Source organism: Watersipora subatra, chromosome 3 (genome assembly GCF_963576615.1).
Source record: "Watersipora subatra chromosome 3, tzWatSuba1.1, whole genome shotgun sequence".
NCBI classification, from domain to species: Eukaryota; Metazoa; Bryozoa; class Gymnolaemata; order Cheilostomatida; family Watersiporidae; genus Watersipora; species Watersipora subatra.
Genome location: NC_088710.1, coordinates 27,502,920 through 27,526,407, shown reverse-complemented (window position 1 = coordinate 27,526,407; position 23,488 = coordinate 27,502,920). Strand labels below are relative to the sequence as shown.

General features: G+C 36.6%; 1 protein-coding gene and 2 long non-coding RNA genes across 3 annotated transcripts; 2 read left to right on the top strand and 1 right to left on the bottom strand.

Moving 5' to 3' along the window:
• Positions 1 to 473: 473 nt before the first annotated feature.
• Positions 474 to 920, top strand: LOC137390483 (uncharacterized). Its single transcript, XM_068076811.1, has one exon. It carries the CDS (start codon positions 474 to 476, stop codon positions 918 to 920), a length of 447 nt encoding a protein of 148 aa, XP_067932912.1.
• Positions 921 to 6,423: 5,503 nt separating this feature from the next.
• Positions 6,424 to 10,052, bottom strand: LOC137391080 (uncharacterized). The gene is made up of 4 exons (XR_010978105.1): positions 9,885 to 10,052; positions 9,208 to 9,368; positions 8,175 to 8,309; positions 6,424 to 6,763 (listed from the first exon to the last, which is right to left on the bottom strand). It is a non-coding gene; the product is annotated as an uncharacterized lncRNA (long non-coding RNA).
• A 277-nt stretch (positions 10,053 to 10,329) lies between these two features.
• LOC137391578 (uncharacterized) lies at positions 10,330 to 23,146 on the top strand. The gene is made up of 4 exons (XR_010978129.1): positions 10,330 to 10,499; positions 19,319 to 19,409; positions 21,937 to 22,079; positions 22,377 to 23,146. It is a non-coding gene; the product is annotated as an uncharacterized lncRNA (long non-coding RNA).
• The last annotated feature ends 342 nt before the right edge of the window (positions 23,147 to 23,488 follow it).

The window sequence follows — 23,488 nt, the reverse complement described above, 5'->3', positions numbered from 1 at the left end:
AAACCATTGTTAGACACAATAACATCAGCTGATATCATGCAGGTGATATCTAAATTTTTTGACCAGGAAGAGCTGGATTGGGGCAAGCTTGTTGGAGTTTGTACAGATGGCGCTCCTGCAATATTGGGTTGCCGCTCTGGATTTGGTGAATTGGTGAAAAGAAGAATTTATTGATAGAAGGAAAACACTGCTTCATCCACAGAGGGGATCTCACTGCTAGAACTCTTCCAAGTTCATAAACGATCATCTTTCAACAGCAAATAAAGCCATCAACTAGATAAAGAGGTCTGCATTGAATACACGACTTTTTAACAAGCTATGTAAATATGTGAATGCACCTCACTTCTCTGTGTTAATCCACACAGAAAATAGATCTGTAGCTTTCCAAGGGCAACATGTTGGCCAGATTCTTAAGAGCTGTGATCAGAAACTGAAATTTTTGAGCACTCAGAAAAAAAACCCAGTCCTCCTCAATGAGTGCAGATGAACTTGAACCAACTTTTGCCTACTTAATAAACATCCTTGCCTCGCTCAATAAGTTAAAACGGAAGTCGAAAGGAATAAATAAGATGGTGCTGACAGCAGCAGACAACATCAGCGCATTCAAAGACAAACTTAAGCTGTGGCATAGCCGTGTGGTCAGGGGAAACGTTATTTCTTTTTCATTTTTAAATGAAATGCTGGAAAACAAAGAAGAAAGAGTTACTGATTGTCTATCTGAGAGTATTTCTGGCAATTTGGTTGCTTTGAGAGATGAATTCAGTAATTACTTTCCCAAATTGGATGCCGACAAAGAAATTCTTTGGGATTTAGCTAGAGACCCATACAAGCGGTGTGCTGAGGAAGTTCCTGAGGAGCTCCAAAAAGGCTTTCTGGAGTTGTACAATGATTCTACTATGAAAGATAAAATTTGGGGCTAAATCAGTGGAAGAATTCTGGGTTGCAGCCAGACCCATGTATCCAAACACCAGCTATGAAGCGTTAAGAATGCTTGTACAGTTCTCATGCACCTATTTATGTGAAACTGGCTTCTCAACTTTAGTCAGCATGAAGACAAAGGCACAGAATAAGCTTGACATAGCTGCTAATTTAAGGTGTGCTCTTTCTCGAATTTCACCAAACATACTAGAGCTAGTAAAAATAAACAGCAGCAGAGGGCCCACTAAGCGATCATGACTGCTAACTTTGTACTGTGCTGTTTTTATTATAATTAGATTACTCTATTGTTCTGTTTTATCTTGAACTTTATTTTTTCCATAAATAAAAAATATATGATGACAAACTATCCATAAAATATGATTTCTATCACAGTTCAATTAATAATTGATTCATTTTGACTGTATGGCAAAATGCTATCTAAAAAACTTCCTGCAAGAGGAGATTTTTGCCGCTCTGAGAGCGGCAAAATACCACTATTTTCGGCTGCTAGGAGGGGGAAATCTCGAAGTTTGGTTTGTCAAAGTGGGAAATACACTGAAAAGGTTAAGAACCACTGTTCTAACCAAACGTTTAATCACTGAGCTACATAGTCCTTAGAAATTGTATCGCTCTAATCATATATCATATAATCATCAATCTCGATTGTGTAAGTTTAATAACGTACTGATTGATACATTGCGACCAAGGATTACGATGCCCCTGTTATAAAATATTTTTTGCCTAACTCTATGAAACATGATGATTTTGATGATACTAGGGTGAACTTGTTTTCCACCATATAATAACAACAATGATTCCTCTCAAAATTAAACTTTTTTGATTGTTATATGTTATCTTTTTGCAAATTTTTGATGGTAGAAACAGATTCGCAAACAGATAAGTGATAAAATTTTAGTTAAAAGTTTACTAAGATACATACTAACACTTCCTTCATGTATGTTTTTAGTAAGATAAATTCATTTAAGTTAGAGTCAGCATTTATGTTACACGCCTATCTCGAAGGTAAAAATCTGCCCCTAGTACATTGTAATGCTACATTTTCTTTTAGATCATAACCACAAAATGCACTAATGTTATTGTAGATAACTAAAGTTACCATGGTTAACATATTGCTTTGTTAATACTTTTTAATGGTGATTATTTTGATGACTTTTACCAGGCATTGATTGCATTAGATAATTGTATGGCTTTATATACCACCCTATACGTCTACACCAGGGGTGGGCAACTGGGGGCCCCAGTTGGGGCAACTGAGGGCCCTTTGCCCATTTTTCAGTGGCCTTTTTATTGCTTAAGATTAGTAAAAAAAATTATATGCATTCTGATTAGCACAGCATAGGTTTAGTGACAAACTACTTTATTATAATGAAATTTAATGTGTACAAACATGCCAATTTGTAAATGCAGTAGCACCAATATAGACCAGGATGATTAACTATTTGCCTTCTCTCCAAATGGGGAAACTTTCTTTCGGAAATTTGAAATTCCTTATATGAGTTACTGCGCTATCAACCATACATTGGTTCTGGGGATTTCTCTAGATTGCCTAGAAATTTCCCCACATTATACAATGCCTAGCTTTCATTTTTGGAATATAACCGGAGACATTTGACCACATGGCTTCGACATCAGTGGACAGAAAAAACTGATCATTCAATACAGATTGGACTGAAAAGTTCTTCTTCCATGAAGTAGCTTATAAACCAGTGTGCCTAATCTGTTCTAAAACAATATCTATAAACAAGCAACCAAACCTCGCCAGACATTACAATACAAACCACTTAGACTATGATGGAAGATATCCAACTGGAACTGTCAGAAGAAAGGATGATCTACAGAAGTTGTCACAGCAAGTGCGTGGTCAGATGAATTTGATGAAATCTGCCAATTCTATTCAGAAAAGATGCACTGCTGCTAGTTACCAAGTAGCTCACATTCTTGGTAAAGCAATGGCTTCGCATAGTGAAAGTGAGACTATCAAAGAATGTATGCTGAACACTATTAAAATGCTATTTCCTGACCAAAAATATATCCATGAGGCTATACAAGGACTGCAGCGCTCACGCAAAACTACCACCAACCGAATTGAAATTAGTGCAGAGCACCTAATAGAGAAAGTTGTGAATGACTTAGAAGAATGTACTGCTTCTTCCATAGCTTTGGATGAAAGTACGGATATTAATGATGTTGCACAGCTTTGTATATTTGTTTGATACTTTGCCAACAATGCATTCCAAGAACAATTGTTGTCACTGATTCCACTAACCAAGCGTACCACAGGTGAAGATATTTACAAAGCTTTCAATACATTGATAGATACTCATAATATACCTCTAGATAAAATAATAGGAGTAGCAACTGATGGTGCATATGCGATGGTGGGGAGACAATCAGGTTTTGTAAAACATTTCATGGATTTTACTCCTACTGTAGTTCCATTCCACTGCATAATTCACAAGACTATGTTGTACTCAAAGTTAAATGCTGACTACAAGAATCTTTTGCTGAATATCATGAAAATGATAAATTATCTTAAAAACAAGTCAGCGTTGCGCCATCGACAGCTGAGAGCCTTCTTGCAGAACCTTCAAGCAGAATATGATAAGCTTCTTACTCACAATAATGTCCGGAAAGTTGCACGCATGCATACACAATGTAAAAGTCATGTTCAACTTGTTTACAAAGCTTGCCAGCACATGAAACTGGTTTTCTGTTTTTATGTTACCTGGCGAAACAATCATTCATATTATATCTATATCAGTTTCAATTTCTACTGATGATTTAAATTTGCCAACTTGCAGGTTGCTGAGCAAAGGCAAAGCTTTGAGTCAAGTGTGGATGTTCAGAAATGAGGTGGACAGCTTCCTAAAGCCTGGTTCCCATATACGTCGCAAAGCACCGGCGACAGCACCGCAGGCTATTAGCGATGAAATGGGAATGTATGCGCCGGGTACTGCCGAGGACCGCCAGTAGTTGCCAGCGGCATCGCAATAGTTTAAGGCTGTTCAAATTTCGCAAATGGTCGCAGGCAAAACCTTCCCGAAATGCACTGTAGGGGAAGGTGGGGAGGTTGAGCCACATTTTTTATTTTTCAAGTTATTTTTTAAACTATCGAAACTATTCTCACAAAGATTTGAGATTAATGTACCCCACAATGTTTAGTAGCAGTGCATCAAAGAAAAAACCTGTTAAGTAAGGCTTTTGGTTTTTACAATGATTTTAGTAAAGGTCTTTCCCTGGCTCTACCTGCCTCACACTTGGGGCAGGTAGAGCCATTCAATAATTTGTTATGGGGCAGGTTGAGCCACTCACATAAATGTAACCAAACAGTTGCAAACTTTAAATGATCCTGGAGAAGAACCTTATGCTGTCAATACAACAAGGTTGCTTATTACAAACATATTATTTTAATAAATATATTTAAAATATTGGTAAAAAACTATTGTTACATGATTAAAATATAATTTGTGTGTTACAACTAGACTAAAATATTGCTATGTAATCACTTTCAAAACAATTGTTTGTTCGAAACTTTGCAATCAATCATTTGTTGAACATTGAAGCCACTAATATCTACTGAAAACATAACCTTGCACACTAGTGGACTGGTTCCACCAACTCTAATAGGATTACCCAAGTCCATAACAATATTCTTCATTCCAACGTTCTCATCCATGTCCTGTTTCTCAGGGTAGATAAAAAGGCCACGGTACTACTAGCTTTACGCATGAAGTTTATTTTCTACAGGTTGTTTTCTACACCGATAATAGCTCAACATAGTAGGTTTGAGTTGTCTTCTGGGTGGCATATTTCACTAGTGCATGACTGTTTATAGTGAGTGCCCAACTAACAATTTTACGTTCCCAGAACGTTCCAGGGAGGTTCCGAAAAGTCCCAGAAACGTTACATCGTAACGTTGTCACAAGATTATTTGTAGACACATTTTCAACGTTCCAGCAACGTTGTGGGAAAAACATTGCTGGAACGTAACTCTCAAAACGTTCCATCAATGTTGTGGGAATTACTTTGCTGGAACATATTTCCCATAATGTCCCTACAACGTTGTGGGAAATACGTTGCTGGGACGTATTTCCCACAACGTCCCAGCAACGATGTGGGAATTACGTTGCTGGAATGTTAGCAAATGATCCTGCATAACATTCCCACAATATTGGGAGAACATTGCGTAATATTCCACGAACATTTCTTACATAATATTGTCTCAAGGCTATTAGCTAACATCCCAGGAAGGTTACGCATAGAACATTGGTGGGACATTGATGCGTAGGGATTTCCATCTTTATTGTACAATATTCCAAGCTACTGAGAATCGCTTTCCATGCCGCGGTAATCTCGTTGAGCTAAAACGAAATATAATTATAAGGGCAAACAAGTTAATGGGCATTGGCTTCGCTCTACTAACGAAATGATTTACATACGCGTCGCCTTGTCAGACGACACGGAGCGTTAGTCAATCGGTAGATAGACTACACACCAACCATCTGACACAACATGTATCTGTGGCGACTTGGTCAGTTGCGATGAGTTCACACTGTCGCGTTTTACTTTGACTCGTTTAACGGATGGACAGAGCTAATGGACCCTAGTCATTTTTGCGATATGTCTAATGAAGTGCGAAAATTGAAATTTGTAGTGAATTTTCATTTCATTTACATAAATCATTCAAATTTATCATTAATTTTTTTTATTATTTTGTTTGTTTTTATATCTGTAATGAAAAATCTATAACATTTTTAATTTGTTACATTTTAAATAATTTTTTGTTATGAAAGGGGGACAACTTCCAAAAAATGAATCATGCGTTTTTGTACCATTCTAGCTAGAACGTTAGAACGAGGAAAAGGTTTGCTAACGTTATTATAACGTTGTTACAAAACATTGTTATCGAATGTCCCAGCAATGTTACAGGATTGCTACTTTGAAATGTCTGGGTATAAGCATTCACATAATATTGTCTTCTAATATATTCGGAACAGTATGGCATTACACCATTATGGAACATTCAGCAGATGATCTGGTGCAAAATTCCTGCGACATGGGGAGAATGTTACAGAACATTCCACAAGCATGCCTTTCATGATGTTGCCTCAAAGATATTAGCCAACATCCCAGGAACGTTTTCGTGCAGAACATTAGTGGGATGTAACTGTGTAGACAATTTCTAACATTTTGATGTTTCACAGAATGTTCCTCTAATGAATTGCGTACAATGTTACTATAATGTACCGAGCATAACCGTCGACAATATTCTTTCCTTAAGCTATACAACATTCCGCCAACATTACGTCTCCGAAGCAATCTAATTTTTCTATAATGTGCCATGCTTGACCTTCACACAACATCTCTTCTCAAGGCTGACGGACATTCAACAAATATTGCACTTTAGATATATACAAAGACTTTTACTAGATTATTCTTAAAATAATCTTTGTGAGCATCTCAATAGTTAGGGCATGATTCCGAAGCTGTATATTTTGGTACAAACAGTTGCATGATATAATAACAAAAAATAATATGAAACACAATAAAAATATAGCTATAAAATGACTAAACTCTATATATATTGTCATCATCAAAACATGGCAGAAAAATACCACAACCTTTACACCAGAATAAATTATATATCAATGATACACAGAGACAAACAAGCAAAGCTATGATCATATTTGTGAATAATGCTACAGTCCACCAAATGCTTTACCACATTAGACTAAAGTTTTTCCAGCTCGTCCGTCCTTGGATTGTGGTGGCGAAGGCTGTTTTTTCATCAAACAATTCAGATTACAGTACAATCCTTTAAGCCCTGAAATGTGAAGAAGCACTTATATCAGCAGATGAGAACTGCTAAAAAGTACAGAATACAAACAAAGCAAATATGAGTATAAACTAAACATGGCAACAACCTGTTAACAAAGTAATTATGAACATCGAGGTTGATCTGCCACATCACAGTGTCACTTGCTAGATACATGAAATAGTACCAGCAATACTTTTCTTTTCACTATTTGTGGGCACTCTATAATAAGGTAATATTGTCCACTCATTCAAGTTTTTGGAATCGCGATTCCTCATAATAGGCACAGGTGGATACAAGAGTGCACAACCACCATATTTTCAAAATCATCCTAATCAGCTTTTTATTTAATGGCTTCATAACTGAGCTTCCTATAAGGCTGCAACTTCATATTGGCATATTATGAAAAATGCACAAGCATATCATATTTAGGGTTGCGCTAATAGTAAGTTTCTTCAGAAGCAACTAATGTCCTAGTCGCATTGTTCTTATGCTGAATTATCATTTTAATAATTTGAAATTTAAAAAGAGTTGTTGTAGAATAGCAATGCGGTAAATTAATTAGTAAATCTCATGTAGCAAAAAACACAAACTTGGACATATCCATTAAAAAATAATAACAAACTGTAAGCTAACAACTCCGCATTAGTCGAGTTATTTACTTGGAGGTTAACCTTTCTGATGAGACGCTATATGTGCAAACAGCTATATACGCAGGTAAATGAGAAGCACTGCTAATGCTATTGCAGATTGTTCCAAAGCTTTAAGAAACGCCGTGCAGATATTTAATGAAAAATTAAACGATAAGATTTTGTAAGTTTTAGTTGATCTAGAAGTATGCGAGCAGCCTGCCTTTTCAATTTCCTTTATAAGCTTGTTTGAATTAGCGCGTACACTCTTTTAAAAATACATAGTCAATCAGCTATTGTTGCCTCTTACATATTGTCAAATTCTTCAATCATACCTATCTTATATCACAATCAAATAGCTGAAAATCATGTCATAAAAAGAGAAAAAGAAATTACATCGCACTACTAGCTCTAAGTTGACATTTTGGTAAAAGGCAGCACGATTCTCAACCTAACATGCTTATCACAAGTTATACATAATCTAACACAATGCAAACTTTCAAGAGTTGCTTTCTTAATTATGTACACGTGCACACAACTCTTAGATTTCCATATTTTCTCTGCTTAAAATTCTGATGTGCTAGGTAGTTAGTGTTGAAATGTGCTTCCAATCTGCCAAAAAAATCTACGTTTTGTACTACAGCATTTCTAAATTTGAAACTAATTTTTCCAACTTTCAATAACAAAAATCACAGTTAAAGGGAGAGTAACTATAGATCTATCGTAAATTCAAGAGTACAAGTCGAGATCTGAAGTTTGGTTCGAAAATCCTGGTTTTGACATGTACATACCGTGACCTCTTCCATGGCCCAAATCCTTTATTCGCTAATAGTTCAATGGGGATCAGAGGCGGGCAATGCGTAGCTGAAGAAATGGCATTCAAAACACCATCAGTAAGGACGCCTTTTTTGGCGCCGTCGGGAATACTACAATTAACAAAAGCCTGAGAGTAGCATGTTATAGTGAAGATCACAGAGAACAAAAAACAAGCCCTTAACCAACGTACTGGTTCTCCTCAATACAAGAACAAAACCGCTACCTCGGATAATAGGTATTCAACAGAGTAGCAATGCCGCAAGACAGATTTCTGTCAGAAATCGTGATTCATGTACAAGAAAAAGGTGTGAATGCCCAATAGTGGATGTGTCAAATGGAATACTGAAGTGTGGCCTTGTAGGCAGATACTACAAAAACCAACATCCAATTCAAAACATATCACGTAATTCCAGAAGAGAATCCTAGTGATGACATTTCGAATGGTGAATAATGGGGACCTGGTGTTCCAATCAGCTCACATTGAGTAGGATTACTGGTATTTCACTATTTTATAAATAAATTCCTATATGTGATATCATGTAATTTTGATTTGCAACGGTTTTTGAAGTTGAATTTTACTAGAAATCGTGCCATGAATTACATTACCGTCATATTTTTGTGCAGACACCGCAGCAATACTATTTAAATTCATGAAAGAAACGAAGTCACTGTTGGGATTCAAACACAAATGCTCTATGGTAACATCTTCCAGCGCAGCGAGCTGGAAGCTTGTAGGTGTAGCATAAATACACACTGGTCAGTGCGCGAGGCGACATTGCAGTAGAAGGACTGGTCTTATGTACTGAATATTATATGGTATGTTTATCGAATTTGATATGGTTGTCACGACGTTAAGGGCTTAGGGCACAAATAAACAAACTTTCCATGTAGCTGAATTAAAGCATATTGATAACATATTAGTAAGCCTACAACATGTATAATAAAAACACAGACATGGAAAATTTGCAATAGTGATGGAAAAATGCAAGAAATATGTCTAGATCTCACCTGTCCCACATTTATTGATACCGATTCAATTGGTTATGGAGAATTTACTGTTGAGCCGAACCGGTGTATGGTTGGCAAATTGACCATAGTAGTGGTGATTGACTAGATAACGATTAGACGATTAGTTGCAAGGATAATGGCCAGATCTTGTGAGATTCATTCTAAAAAATCGCAAACAAACTACATTAGAGATCTTGCAAACAACAAATCGATAAACTATCTATATGGTAAGAATCTAATGGTTATGGACTTGGACTGAGATTGAACCGATAGTTGTAGTTGTAAACCCTAAATCTGGCCACTAAAAACTGCTGGTTGGTCACTACTAATATTGCTCAACATTTTCCAACTGAATAACAAGTTTAGTAGCTCAGTGACTAACAAACATGTCTTTACTCATTTGATATATGCGTATAGATCTTCATCTTTATGGAGACAATTTTGGAGACAAAAATAATGGCAATGAAAGAATTCTTCAAATTAAGTTTAGGAATGGCGTTCAAACTTGCAAGCTGATGCTTTTCAAGCTGTTTTCCAACGTCAAACGCATCCAAGAACGATAATCCACTGCAGTTTACCACCATGGAGTGCAATTATTTAGAAACACAGTCTTTAACACTCGGTTTTATTTACGGAGAAAAACTTGAATTTGTACCAATGCAAAAAACTTTACTCACCAGCAATAACGATCGCAAAGAGCGTCAATATCATTTATTACTATATTGTGAATTTTATTGCAAGTATTGCAGATGAGTTAAGCATCGTTAAATCATTAATTAAACTACAACAACCGGAAAAATAAATCATATGGCGGATATTTCCTCCTCCTAGTTTTGCCTTGTCCGATATTTTCAGGCATAATACGATGTAAATGCATACCTTCGAAATCTTTCGAAGGAGTACGATGCGGATTTTTAGCTTTCCCACGCATCGAACTTCATAAATTCCGAAAAGTTATAACTAAATTCTATGTATATGCCCACAAACAATCTCGGTTGATATTTTGGTTCATTATACAGTAATACAAAAACGCGTTTAATCTCTTTGTAAAGATTTAATAGACGTAAACTGACAAAACGTCGTAAAACCACGGTTATGGAAGACCAAGCGAGTCATACTTAACGCCGAATACCTGTTGGAGATTCCGACAAGTTGGTGATTTTTTCTGAAACTACCGATGTGATTACCGCTGCCTATACTCATGATGTTGTGTTAAAACTGCTAAAAGAGTTCTGAATAAATATCGCCGAGTGATTTATTCACTACTAATGGACGTGATTTGACGCTATTTGGTAAGAAACCTCAAATTGTTGATCAGTTACAAAACTGCCTTACACAAAGCCACTGCACACTCGCAGACCTGCGAAAATGGTGCCCGAAGGGTTGAAATCAACTTGATATCGAATAATGAATACCATATTTGCCTTGTGGTGACCGATTTAACTCATGCACTACTATAAGCCCCTCTGTGGGGCTTACAGACAATTTAAATCAGACGGAAGCCCCTCATTGGAGCTTTTTTATATTATGTGGTTTGGTTCTCTTTTTGTAGCTACAAGTGAATGGATTCAAATTTTCTTGGTTCAAATGCTTAGTATGGAGACTATTGTAGTGTGTGCTCATGTGAAACTGACAGTAAAGGATTCTTATAAGTATTATATATAGCATTTGTATTCATTTCATGTGAAACGTTAATTGCGGATGATTCCCAACGTCTATAAGCACAAAAGCTCTGAAACGCGCTCGTAGAGAGCATACGAATTTCATCGCATCCGACGAAGACTTGCCTTGTTTGGCCTGACCCATTTTGTGAGCAGCTGTTTGAATGGCTTTTGTTGATACAAATTAATTATGTTCAACCTAAAATGAATTACGTAGTGAATAAGTTGAAGACTCTTTTATGAGAAAGAGATTTTGAGGTGATTCTTTTGTGAGCAGTACATCATGTTTATGTTACACAACTATTTATTGTACTGACTGAAAAGAAAAACGAAGTTGCAAGTTGTCAGTCAAGACTCAATAATCATTTTTTATTTACAGCATGAAACTTTGTTGAGTCCAAAAATAATCCATCAGACAACAAGCAAAGCAACCTTTTCACTTCTAACATTCCTTGCAAAAAAACATAATTTTCAGTGATTTGTCTGCTAATATGTTACACAATTCTAAGAAAATTTATCTTTGCCAAAATTATTTAAGCATTGCCAATTGGAAGTAACTTTATGCGGATCCATGGTCTATTCTAGCAAATACATGTAGACTAATTATTATGACATGACCATGTAGTAACTGTAATTTTTAAATTCTGTAATTTATCTAATTGTGATTTTTACAGTTTGATATAAATGAGATAATCTCTCTTCGAGTTAAATTCAACAACAAGATTGCATAAAGGTTTGGAAATTTTTTTGAAGGTGCATCCCCCTTTTTCTTATTTTGTAAAGAGCAAATCTGACAATACAACAATCATTTCAACGGGTATGTGAACTGACTGTTTGATATAGCCGCGTAATTGCCTTTAAGCTGTATAAATCATCTATGTGAGAATTTTCTGCAAGTTGACAGTCTCGGTTACGATGGTTGTTTCTTGTGTCATTACTGACCAATGCCCCAGATGGGCGCAAACTATTTTTCTAATTGCAAAAGGAAGATTTGTTTAGTAAATTGACAATGTCATATAAGCAAGCTAATAACAATAACTGAACACTTCATTGTTTTGTTAATTATTTGTAACATCTACTGTGACAAGCAACGACAAAAACTGAGCCAAAGGTTTTAAAAGAACAGTGAATATCACACTGTATTATTTAACACTGTTTACGAAAACCTACAATAGGTGTTCTCGTCATTTCATGAACAAAAAATAAGATTGTTATATATGACCTATTGTTAAAGGTTGACTTGCAACACAATTCACATTACAGTTATTTGATATCAAAAGATGCACCATGTCTTATTCTGTTGTGTTGTAGGTGCAAATTATATGGGAATGTGATTAAAAGCTTTTAAAAGCTAAAAAAACCAACAGTTAATCGCAGCCACATGAGACCGCCGTAGTCTGAATTCTCTTTTCAAAGCGGCTCAAATGGGACGTAGTTGTTACAGGATGGTTTCTGTTTACGCTTTCATGCAACCTCATTCGTCGAAATATTTTTACAAATATATTTCACACATTCAATAAAACCAGGTCTATTGTTCTTACGCGTCTATTTTATCGTCATTGTAATGCAGTCACTTTTAGCTCTGATATATTATAACTTACCGTAAAAAGTCGTTAAACTTTCTATCCTTAGTTCGAAGGCGTACATATCATTGTCTGATAATCATGACGAGCCTGTTGGTCACATGTGATATTCGAAAATTGCTGCAAAAATTATTTGCGAAGTATTGGGTCACATGATCAGATTACGACGTGACGATTAGATCAAGCCAAAACAAAATTGAAAGTAGCGCGCATCTATATTTGATATGGGGTCTTCGGTAAAACCCGAAGTGTTTGTCATAAACTAGTGCTACGATAAGTTTTATATGGAGCTTTTTATCGGCCTTTCAATTCACATGAGAACATCATGTAACAAGACAATAACCAAACTGTCAGAACTACGTCAGAGAAATAAACAGATTCCAATGTACGGCGGCTTTTTGTTTTTGAGCTTTCAAGAGCTTGTAATCACATTTCCACATATTTGGCACCTACAACACAACAATGTAAGACATGGTGAATCTTTTGATACCAAATAACTGTAATGTGAATTTTGTCGCAAGTCAACCTTTAAGACTAAAACTAAAGCTTTGGAGGCTAAGCTGCTTTTCATCAACAACAAAAACTTCAGCTTTTTAAAATTCACTCTCAGGGTCGTAGAGCTCACATGTGTGCTATACGGCTCTGTTCACGTCTACACATACTGTTGCAACAATAAAGCTATCTCTCCTTGGAGCAGACAATTCCACTTCTCCGGTAACTTTTAACTACTAAACAGCTATGGCATTCGTTAAAAAGTATTAGTCAGCCCAGCTTATAGCTCTATGGTGACAGTTTTGTCTTATTAATAGAAACACACATGCAATAGATTGAAGGGGAGTCTATGGGTGATCGATCCGCATGATGCCACACTATCACAGTATTATCCAAGAATTGTATTTCAATGGGATTATCGCTCAACTGAGCAGTTACCGGTGTATCTTAGACTCGCAGCTTACAAATTTCTTACTCATCAATACTCTTTAAGGGTGGTCAGTGGTCATGTGAGAGCCGAAATGAACTAAACGACACAAAACAACGTCGCTGTCAGTTGTAAACTGTTCAGCCAAAGACATTTCTGGCTGAAACGAACCATTTCGATCCTGCTCAAAATTTTGTGGTCGAACCCTTGCGTTTATTGGCTGGTTAAAATTCTACCGAACACTCGTCACATTTCTATTTACGTGCGTGTGAGCAAAGATAAATAGAAATGGGACGATCTTTTTATTTGGTTAAATAAACAACATCAAACAATTTATGACCAGGCTCTCCCGGACTTGTGATTGTGTTGCATGAATGTAAGATGTTGTGCTTGAGTTTTGCATAAATGTTAAAAAATGGTTGTGGTTTTATTTCCTGTAGAATATAAGTAATGTGTCATACTCATCCTGATGAATAATCGTTGCCTGTTTTATTTATGTAAAACCACAGTACTATGATGAAGACTGTTTTTGTTTGTTATGTACTCAGCATAGAAAAACATTCATATATTAACAAAAAGTATAATTTTGTTGATGGAAGGTTTGGCAAAATTTTTCTATCGAGTGATTTATTCTGAGCAGGTGAACGATCTTCTGATAAGTCTGCTGTATAATAATAATTAATAATTGTTCCTCAAAGTTTTTTGTTTACAATAGAAATATTTAGTTTAAATACATAAAAACTACCAATGAAACAGTGTCCTGTCTCCATGCGTATGGTATCTAGGAGGCGAACTGACTTCGGATGCCATGTGACATGTTGCTTAGCCGACCCAAAGTAAACTAACCTCCAAACCTAAGTCAGTTCGGTCATCGCGTGACCACAGCTTTAGCGTGTCACCTTTGCAACATTACTAAAAGGCTGTGTTTCAAGTAAGCGAATCTATTACTGGTGCACCTTCCATTACATCACGTGGTCCATACATGCATACATAGCTGAGAGGTTCTATAGAGGTCCGAAGGGCTATACAATATTACATAGCCTTTTGCAGAGGTCTCTCCAAAGTCATTCTGTTATCGAAGATGTCATTGGCAGCTGACCAAAATTAAAGTAAAACAACCATGATAGTTAGTGTAATTAATATAATTATTCAATAAGTTAAAGCAATGGTAAAATAAATTGTGGCAATATGTTACAATGCAATACTGTTAGCAGCGGATGACATTCAATCTATATATAAATGTGAGCGTTAGTCGGTCGGTCCAGTTGTATACGGATAGTTTTAGTAATAAAAAATTCGCTTCGCAGAGGATTTAAACTTGCGAAGATTGTAATCGCAAGTTTGCAAACACGCATAACTAACCACAAGATTGTGATTTTCGGCCATCTTGTTTTCGGTATCCGTATTGTGATTGTAGGTTACTAACTAAATGTATATGTAATTTTTACTATTAACTAATATTACCATTTGTTTCATTTTTATAAAATCATTTTAAAATCCATTACCTCTCTTTTAATGTGACGTTTCAATTTCAGATGTCCTGCTACATTCCTATTTTCGGTTTCTTATAAAGCAATCGCTAAATCTACAAAGTACCGTGGTGTGCTTCATTGCTATACATTTGTACTGGTATCGTCCATAAAAACTTTTTCAATAGTTTTTCAAAGTAGCTTCTGCTGCAGCAGTAACCTTTGTATACACACATTTCTACATGTATATAGTCACTGTTATTAATAATTCAGCCTAGTCATGATTTTTATTTTATTTTTTCAATTAAATAGTGCAAGTGCTCTAGAATATCGAATATCAGAATAGGATGAGGTTAAGCACTTTACAAAGAATCACAGCCATCTTTGGTACTAAGAATGATCAGTGCTTGTCCAATTACTACATGAATTATGATGTTATACTTATTTCTTTGGCAATTAGGCTTATTTGTGCTGTTTGTCCGAGGTTGGAAGGAGCAGAAAAGCCTCTGACCTCTTGTATAGAACGCACTAGAGTTTGCGCAAGCAGAGTGCCTCAATAGTTTAATAACCTAACCAGGATGGACAATCATTTGTGTCGCTTTGGTTGTCCACTAGTTTATTGAATGATTCATAAGCAGTTTGTTTGTGTGTGTGTATGTGTGCTCTGGTCACTCACCTGTTCCCATACACGTCGCAAAGTACTGGCGACAGCACCGCATGCTATTAGCGGTGAAATGGGAACCTATGCGCCGGGTACAGCCAAGGACCGCCGATAGTTGCAGACGGCCTCGCAATAGTTTAGGGCTGTTCAAATGCTCGCAAAATGCCGCAGGCAAAACCTTCATGTAATGCTCGTACAGGTGAAGGTCACCATTATAGAAACGGCATGGTGAGCGAACATTTTAAGTGATTCCTCGATTATGTTTAGCGATGTAGCTTATATGTGAACATATGCCACCGAGCCTAGTGCCGCAAGCGTTTTGCTGCGCAAGTTACCGCCAGAGTCTCGAAATCGATATGTGAACCAGGCTTTAGTATTAAGCTGCGTTCAGATCAGCCATTGTGCAGAGGCCAAGTTTGATCTGAGAGTGGGTGATTTTGTCCGTTTTTTATTTGCAGGGTCAGATAACTTTAGCTGATATATTTTAGTGAGTCACTCCTTGAATTTTGCTGACTGTTTCCTACAATGTTTTTAGTGAACTTTTTTAGCAAACTGCCTGATTATTTTGCAGTGCTCATCGCTAATAATGGATAACCATAAGGAGGACGATCTTTTGCTAACATAATGTGCGCAGCAGTTATATGTTCCACAGCAGTTTTCCGGGTTGCTGTTACTCATGAGTGAAGCTATGACAATAGCATACACAGGTGTGAAGACAAATATGGTGTTCATATTAAAGCCTGATTTCCATATGACAGCACAAGGCCGCGACGTCCTGCGTGCGTAGGCCAGCTGTGATATGGAAACTTCAACACACGACGATAGCGCGACGTGCGTACGCTAATCGCAAGGATCCAACAGAATGGGTCCTTGCGATGGGTGCGCACGATTATGTATCCCACAATACACCGCTAGACCTTGTCAACCCATCCCATAATTCAAACGGAGGGCTGTTTTCCGAAGAAATCTGTCTCTCCTACGAAAAAGTAAGGAAATTATCCACTCTGTCCAATGCAAGCGTGGTGCCTACGCGCGAGATGGAAACACCGCATTGCGGCCTATAAAATGCATTAAATGCGCACGATCATTGTGCTGTCATATGGAAACCAGGCTTTAATGACACTATGACTCACGGTAAAAAAGATGTCATTGGCTACTCAAATAGAATATCGGCTTTGAAAAAAAATTTTCTCTTTGGACTATATCGGTAACAGGCTTGTTTGCGCTGTTCACACGATACGATTCTTGGTCAGTAGAAAAATTGGTCAGAGAATGGACCCAAAATCGGCTGCTGTGACCGCAGCTTTAGTCTGCTAGATTTAGCTTTCTGCTTTTAGGAGGAAACTTATGTTATGCAAAAGCTATTGTAACGAATATTGTTGGTTGGTCACATCGTGTATCTGCTCTAGTAGGGCAGTGGTGTCAGGTTTAATGCTTATTAGTTTGTTGTAGGGGCTTAATAGAAACTGATGTTTTTTTTCTTCTCTAGAGGGTATTCTCAGTAGAAGCATATATCTGACTTTAGTTCATTTTTGGCAATTGTTTCCAGTTCTAATTTATTGCAGCTTCAGTGGTAGTGTCTGCCTTTGAATTTTGAGCTAATATAATCGTGCATTGTTGTGCCATTTTGTGAAGCGACCAGCATTTGTAATCTTCAGTTACACACCCCATGAATACTTGTCATTGTGAAACAAAGGAACTCATCATGTTATTCAACTTCTATATTAGTATTTATGCATCCTGTCTTAAAGATGTAGTTGCGTCAAAATTTAAGTTGATCTTAAAAGAAAGCATTTTTTTTTCTCTATCAGTTGATATGTTGTTTGTTGTGTTACGCGATCGCATTGCCAAGATATTTGAAGATTAAAACCGAAAAAATCTGATCACCGTAAAAACGCTCAGGCCACAAAAACGTGCCCAGCCTCGCCAAAAATGATGTCACGCGTTTGGCAACCTCTCTCTATCTCTCGTATTCACATCGGCTATTTGCGATAAAAGTCTAGTCTTACGCGGCTCTATTGACATATATCTTATTTTGTATTTGCTCGTGTTGGCTAGAATAAAATTTTAAATCCTGCTACAGATGCATTATTATGAATGTTTGAAAGGCCTCAAATAACGAAAATTGAAAGTTTGTTCTACTCACTTTCTCCAAATGTTGTGTAAACATTTGGGTACCGACTACCAATTCTACCGGTCTACGGTAATGCTGTCTAGTCACTTTATGTAGAACGCGGTCTTTGTATCAGCACAGTTCTGCAGCTACCCATATAAACGATATACAGCCTCCCATAAGCCCCGCCCACATTATGTCGCCTATTACCTACGTACTAGTTTCTTACTAGTATTCTTACCGAATGCTAAATAATTGAAATAAGCAAGCCACCTCTTTGAAAAGAATATAGACAGGGATAGAGTTTTAAGGATGAGAAGTCTGCTGCAAACTAGATTTGAACTCACATTCTCCAGTTCTGCGGACACCCATATACCATATCCGATTCACTACAATATTCTGCAAATCATGTTTTGCATTATCTTCAACAATATTATTTTATTATATAATTTTTACAAGCAAAAATATTTTCATCTCGGCATAAAGCTTTTATTAAAAATCTTCATCAAGTCGTGGCCACTCACATAGTATTAGCTGATACAATAAGACAAATTCATCTACTGCAACAAACTCAAACAAAACATCATCCAGCACGCATTCAAGTCTTGCTTTCTCCTTTATAGCAGTTTCCACACTGACAAAGCTTCTTCGGCTGGTGGGACGACATAAACATTCTGTAATCAGTAAAACAAGTAAATGTAAACAAAGAAGATGCAATAAATATGTCATTCATAGATATGTCATTCTAAAGCGTATCTATTGACAGCTTCCAAATTGGGAGTTAAATAAATTGCGAGTGTAATTTTAAAAACGAATAAACATTTAATAAAGGCACAAGTACGCCAAGCCAACGATTCGAAGCTTTGGTTCTGGAAATTAAAGATTTGCAATGATCAATCGATTTTACCCACTTCCTACGTGTGAAAATAATTTGTAATCATGACTCTAATTTACCAAAGAAAATTCGAAAAAAATATTATAGCTAGGTAAAACGGCAGATAAGCTATGAAACGATGATTGGAGATAGCAAAGAATTATCATTTTATTAATTAGTATATGTATTTATGACTAAAAAATATTACATTTACTAAAGTATAGAAGACTAAGTTAATTTACCTCCATTCTGTCTTCTTCTGCAGCAAAACGCTGCTGACGCCTGTCAGCTTTGGCTATAGGCTGTCTACTCTAATCTTTTACTAAACGTTGCTCAAATAACTCTGAGTAGCGGTCGCTCGAACTTGAAGCCATTTTAAAACTATCTATAACTTAGTAATTGTTGAAACGCGTTGAATCAGTAACGATGAGCATGAATTCTCTAGCGATGAGAATCTTCGAGATCACAGACAACGCGTTTTACGAGTGATAACATTTATTACGGTCTATATAAAAACTTCGCGATCGTGATTGGCTAACGAAGCGACCTCATATTTATCGCTCGTCGTTTCGTTTCAGAAAACAAACTAGTTACGTCACGAAATTGGCACCCGCTGGAACGTGAGCTTTTTAAAAGAGGGCCTCATTCAAACGCATATATCTCTGGACAGGGTTGGACTACAAAGACAAAAAAGGCATCAAATTGTAGCTGATGTTTTAGCCTTTTATGGGTCCTAATTTCATTTTTGACGCAACTACATCTTTAAGAGTATTATACACCTCTTACATAACCACTCATCCCCTTTTATTTAACCATTTCTGATGTGATTAGGAAACAGCTTTCTGGACTCTTGCTAGCTAGCCTGGGCATGGCTTTCGTGGTGGATATGGAGAGAGAGCCTGGGACACATAGCGAAAAAAAGGTAAGATAACTTCTGCAAAACGAGCGACATATGTTACATATGACGCTCAGACTGATACTAATGGAAGCGTGTCGTTAGATTCGTATCTCACGATGTATTAGATGTGGCGCGTTTAAAAGCTTATTGTCATGGTAACGTGACTTGATCTAGTAAAAAGCGCTATTTTTTTGATAGGCTGGGTGGTTACGAAATACCTCGTTTGATAATAAAACGATAGGAACCATAGGCTACTATTCTCTTGCGTTTTCACGTTAGCAGTTTCATTTCCTATACTGATAAAAATGGAGCCATTCAAAATTCATCTATCAAAGCTAGGCATAGTCACACTGAGACCAAAACAGTCTCAAGTTTTACAACATATTATCGCAGGTTTTGACCAATTTATAGTTCTTCCTATTGGCTTCGGAAAGAGTATTTGCTTTCAGATGGCACCGTTTTGCAGTGGTAGATCCGAGTTGTTCATAATAACTGTCGCGAATAATAATACTCGTGAGTAAAATAAAACTGAGATTACTTTTTACTAGATAAACTTTTCTTTACTAGCAGCGTGCAATTCATTTTTGTTGTTCTATTGCTGTTCGTTTGCTATGTTTGTATTGTTATTGTGAATTTTTTTTATTCAATTGATTCAATTTTTTATTATAATTAAATCAAAACATAATGAATTGAACATATGAAATAATATAACTGTCGTTATTGCTTTATTATGCAACCGACATTTCATACTTACTAACCAGCGTTTGTTTGCTGCCAATTCAGATTAAAAATAATACATAATACTCGCGGAGATCATAAATAAGACCGTCACATGATACTCCTTCGGAAATAACGATTGTGATATTAGCGACTTCAGAAGTCGGCTTTTAGAGTTGTCTTCCCCGCGTGTTGCGATGTGTCCCAGGCTCTCTCTCCCAATCCCCACGAGAGCCATGCCCAGGCTACTTGCAGATTTATTATTCCAACTTATTAGCACCTGCTATTTTACTGCTTAGCATAAATGTTATCTGCTTCCTTGTACTTACTCGCTTACTGCCTAGGAAGCTTTGCAGCGCCCAATCGTCTGTGATCTACGGATGTGACGATTGCCTGACTGATTAGGCAAACATATATAAGCCTGTGTAGATCAGAAACAATTCGAACTCCATATTTTACTCACGCTCTACGTATCACTCTGCTCTTGTATCACTCTTTATATTTTTAGACTTGCGCAATGAGCATCGGCCATTGACTTGATTAGCCTTCATATATTTCATGTTTTTGCAATTGAAAGTTTGAATTTTTAATAAATATATTCTGTTTTAAAGTTTTTTAACTAAAACAAACCAGTCTAATTCTTGACATTAAATCTACACCTAAAATACAGTCCTTTATAAATTCGCAAATCATAAACCAACTACTTGAACCACCAATCCAGCACTTATAGTTAATAATCTTTTAAACAGAGGGTCATTACAATTTCTATGTCATCAGTGAACTATTCAATTGACAAGTTCATTACTGAAGCAGCATGTTTGTGGTGGTTGTAGATAGTAGTTTGTGATTTTGCTGCCAGCAACTTTCTAACAGCAAATTGTTTCCAGCAAAACTGTTGAAAATCTGAGTGTATTGATTTTAACTATATACATTGTATAATAACCGCAAGTACATCACTAACTTCCATACTATACTCCACACAAGTTGCTTGTAAAACTGTGTATCTCATAACTGAATATTGTAAGATGGCAGATCTCTTCATGAGTGTTTCTATTGTATTCTCAAAAATCTGGTTAATCATTGATTGGCTTGGTTTGCTGAGCATCAGTATCTTTGTCAGACTTATTATTGTTGGCATAGGCCTGAAATCCTCAATTGCTTTATTTGTTTTCTCTATAAAACATGTTATAATGGAACTCTATACATAACAACCCAAAGGTAGACAAATGTGTTTTATTTTATAATTTTAAAAGTATAGCACTATGATTCTTCGTCTTAACTTATTAGTATGCTGGACTTGGTAGATGGCATCGAAATCTGCAAGCAAACACATTAACAATCAAATATATTACAGAATAGGAGAATGTGTTCTAAAAATGGTAACTACCCTTGTTGCTAAGCTCGCACCTATTTTTTGGATCAGCTTTAAAATGGCTTTTGTGCTAGAAAAACAGCAATACTGTTTCTAGTGCTTTTTGATTCAACTTAACTAGCCCATGTTTATTACATTTACTGTGACTAGCATGCTCACTTATCACCACTTGCGACTCTACCACATGCCATTCAGCCACCTAAATGCTGAGTATTAATTAATGTCATACGGCAACCAGCTTTATGGATGCAAAGCTTTTATGTGAATTTAATAATATTTATAAAATTAATTGCTATTAAATCTAAGTGGTAAGTACAATGGCTGGTTTGGAAACTTTGGATAAGTTTTGGCACAGTATTCCGATGTCACTCATGAAAAGATCCTGAGACCTACCGAAATTTATTAAAAATAACATTCTTTGCAATTGTGTTATGCAATTAAAACGTGATTTTAATGACACAGATGGCTCCTGCCTCTACTTCTCTCATCTAAACCAAGAAAGAGTCATGTAGAAGGTGACGATGACTTCCATGATGATTTGAAATCAAGCGAACAGCTGGAAATCGAACTGTCAAGGTCTGGCTCGAACATAGTGGAGTGCATCGGTAGGTAAATATGACCAATATTTCCAGGTTTTCTACAAAACAAAATATCTGGCACACATTGCAGCCTCGCTGCATATGCTAAACTGCATGGCTGCTCATATTGTGGTGCATAATTTGGGTATATAAATGTATTTTGGTATTAGCTACTTTCACTTATTGTTAGTGTATAAAGCAGATATACAGAAAGCAGAGTGGCTTGAAATAATACTGCAGCAGATCAGCGATATGTAGTTAAATTTATTTTATGGTTGATACATATGCTTTTTATAATAATATTAGCATATGATATTTATTTAGCAGGTTATGAGGTACAGAGCTTAAAACTCAACTGCAATGACTGCACCAGCTTTATAGCCTCCTGTCCAGGTTTACGCATCATCCCCTGATGCGATACTAATCAGTGTAAAAGATAGAGGTGGTATGTTTCCACCTCATCCTGTCATCACAAAGATATGTCTAGGCTCAGAACTGAGCATACGGCAGAGTGTCGACTTACAAGGAATCACTGCAGACATACACAAGCTGGTGGTCACTAAAACTCTTTCATCGGTTTTACAAAGCAATTTGCATCAGGGATTTCCATGCTCGTTCCACTGCACAGCGCAACGTTAGTTAAAATATCACCTCCAGATATTTCAGGATTATAATTCATCAGGAGGCTACAAAGGTAGCAGCTAACAAGGGAATCTCAGATCAAGGCTTAGCCGACTGGTCGTCTTTAGTCATGTGTAGCCTTTCACAGTATGTCTAGAAAAGTGTACCATTTGTCGCTTGTTTTCTACGAGTTTGCTGATGCTGTTTGCATAACACCCAAGACCCAACATTTATATTCATGGCAGACTGCAATCAGCGTACGATGTACCAGTGTGTATGCATTTGAAATCAGTTTGTACACCTAGCTATCTGACATGTTAGCCCATAGCATATGGCAACATTGATAATTTTGCAATATCTTTTGGAATACATGTGCATCAATATACACTTTTACTCGCACTTTTTATATGAAATATTCAACTTCATGTTTACAAATTTGCAGGGTAGGAAATACATAGTGTATAAGCGTTGTATCTAAAATTTGAAACAAATATCTTGTGTGCTTTAGTAGTTATATCAAATTACGTGTAGCAACAAAAATGTCTCTTGATTCTTTCAGTGTAAACAATGATGACTCACTTGCCTGACCAGCTGCAAGTGAACAAAGCATTGCCCTTCTGTCACAAAGCATGTGGTTATTTATGTAGGACATCACTGCTTTGCATTGCCCAGTCTCCTATAGCTAATAGGTCTTAAATAGGCTCGTAAATGTCACCTTCAAGAAAGGGTAGTGAGCTTCAGCCAGCGCATTGGCATTTAAAATACACCAAAGGTCAAGCTGAGAATTAAACATGAGTAGCAGTACGCAGACCAAC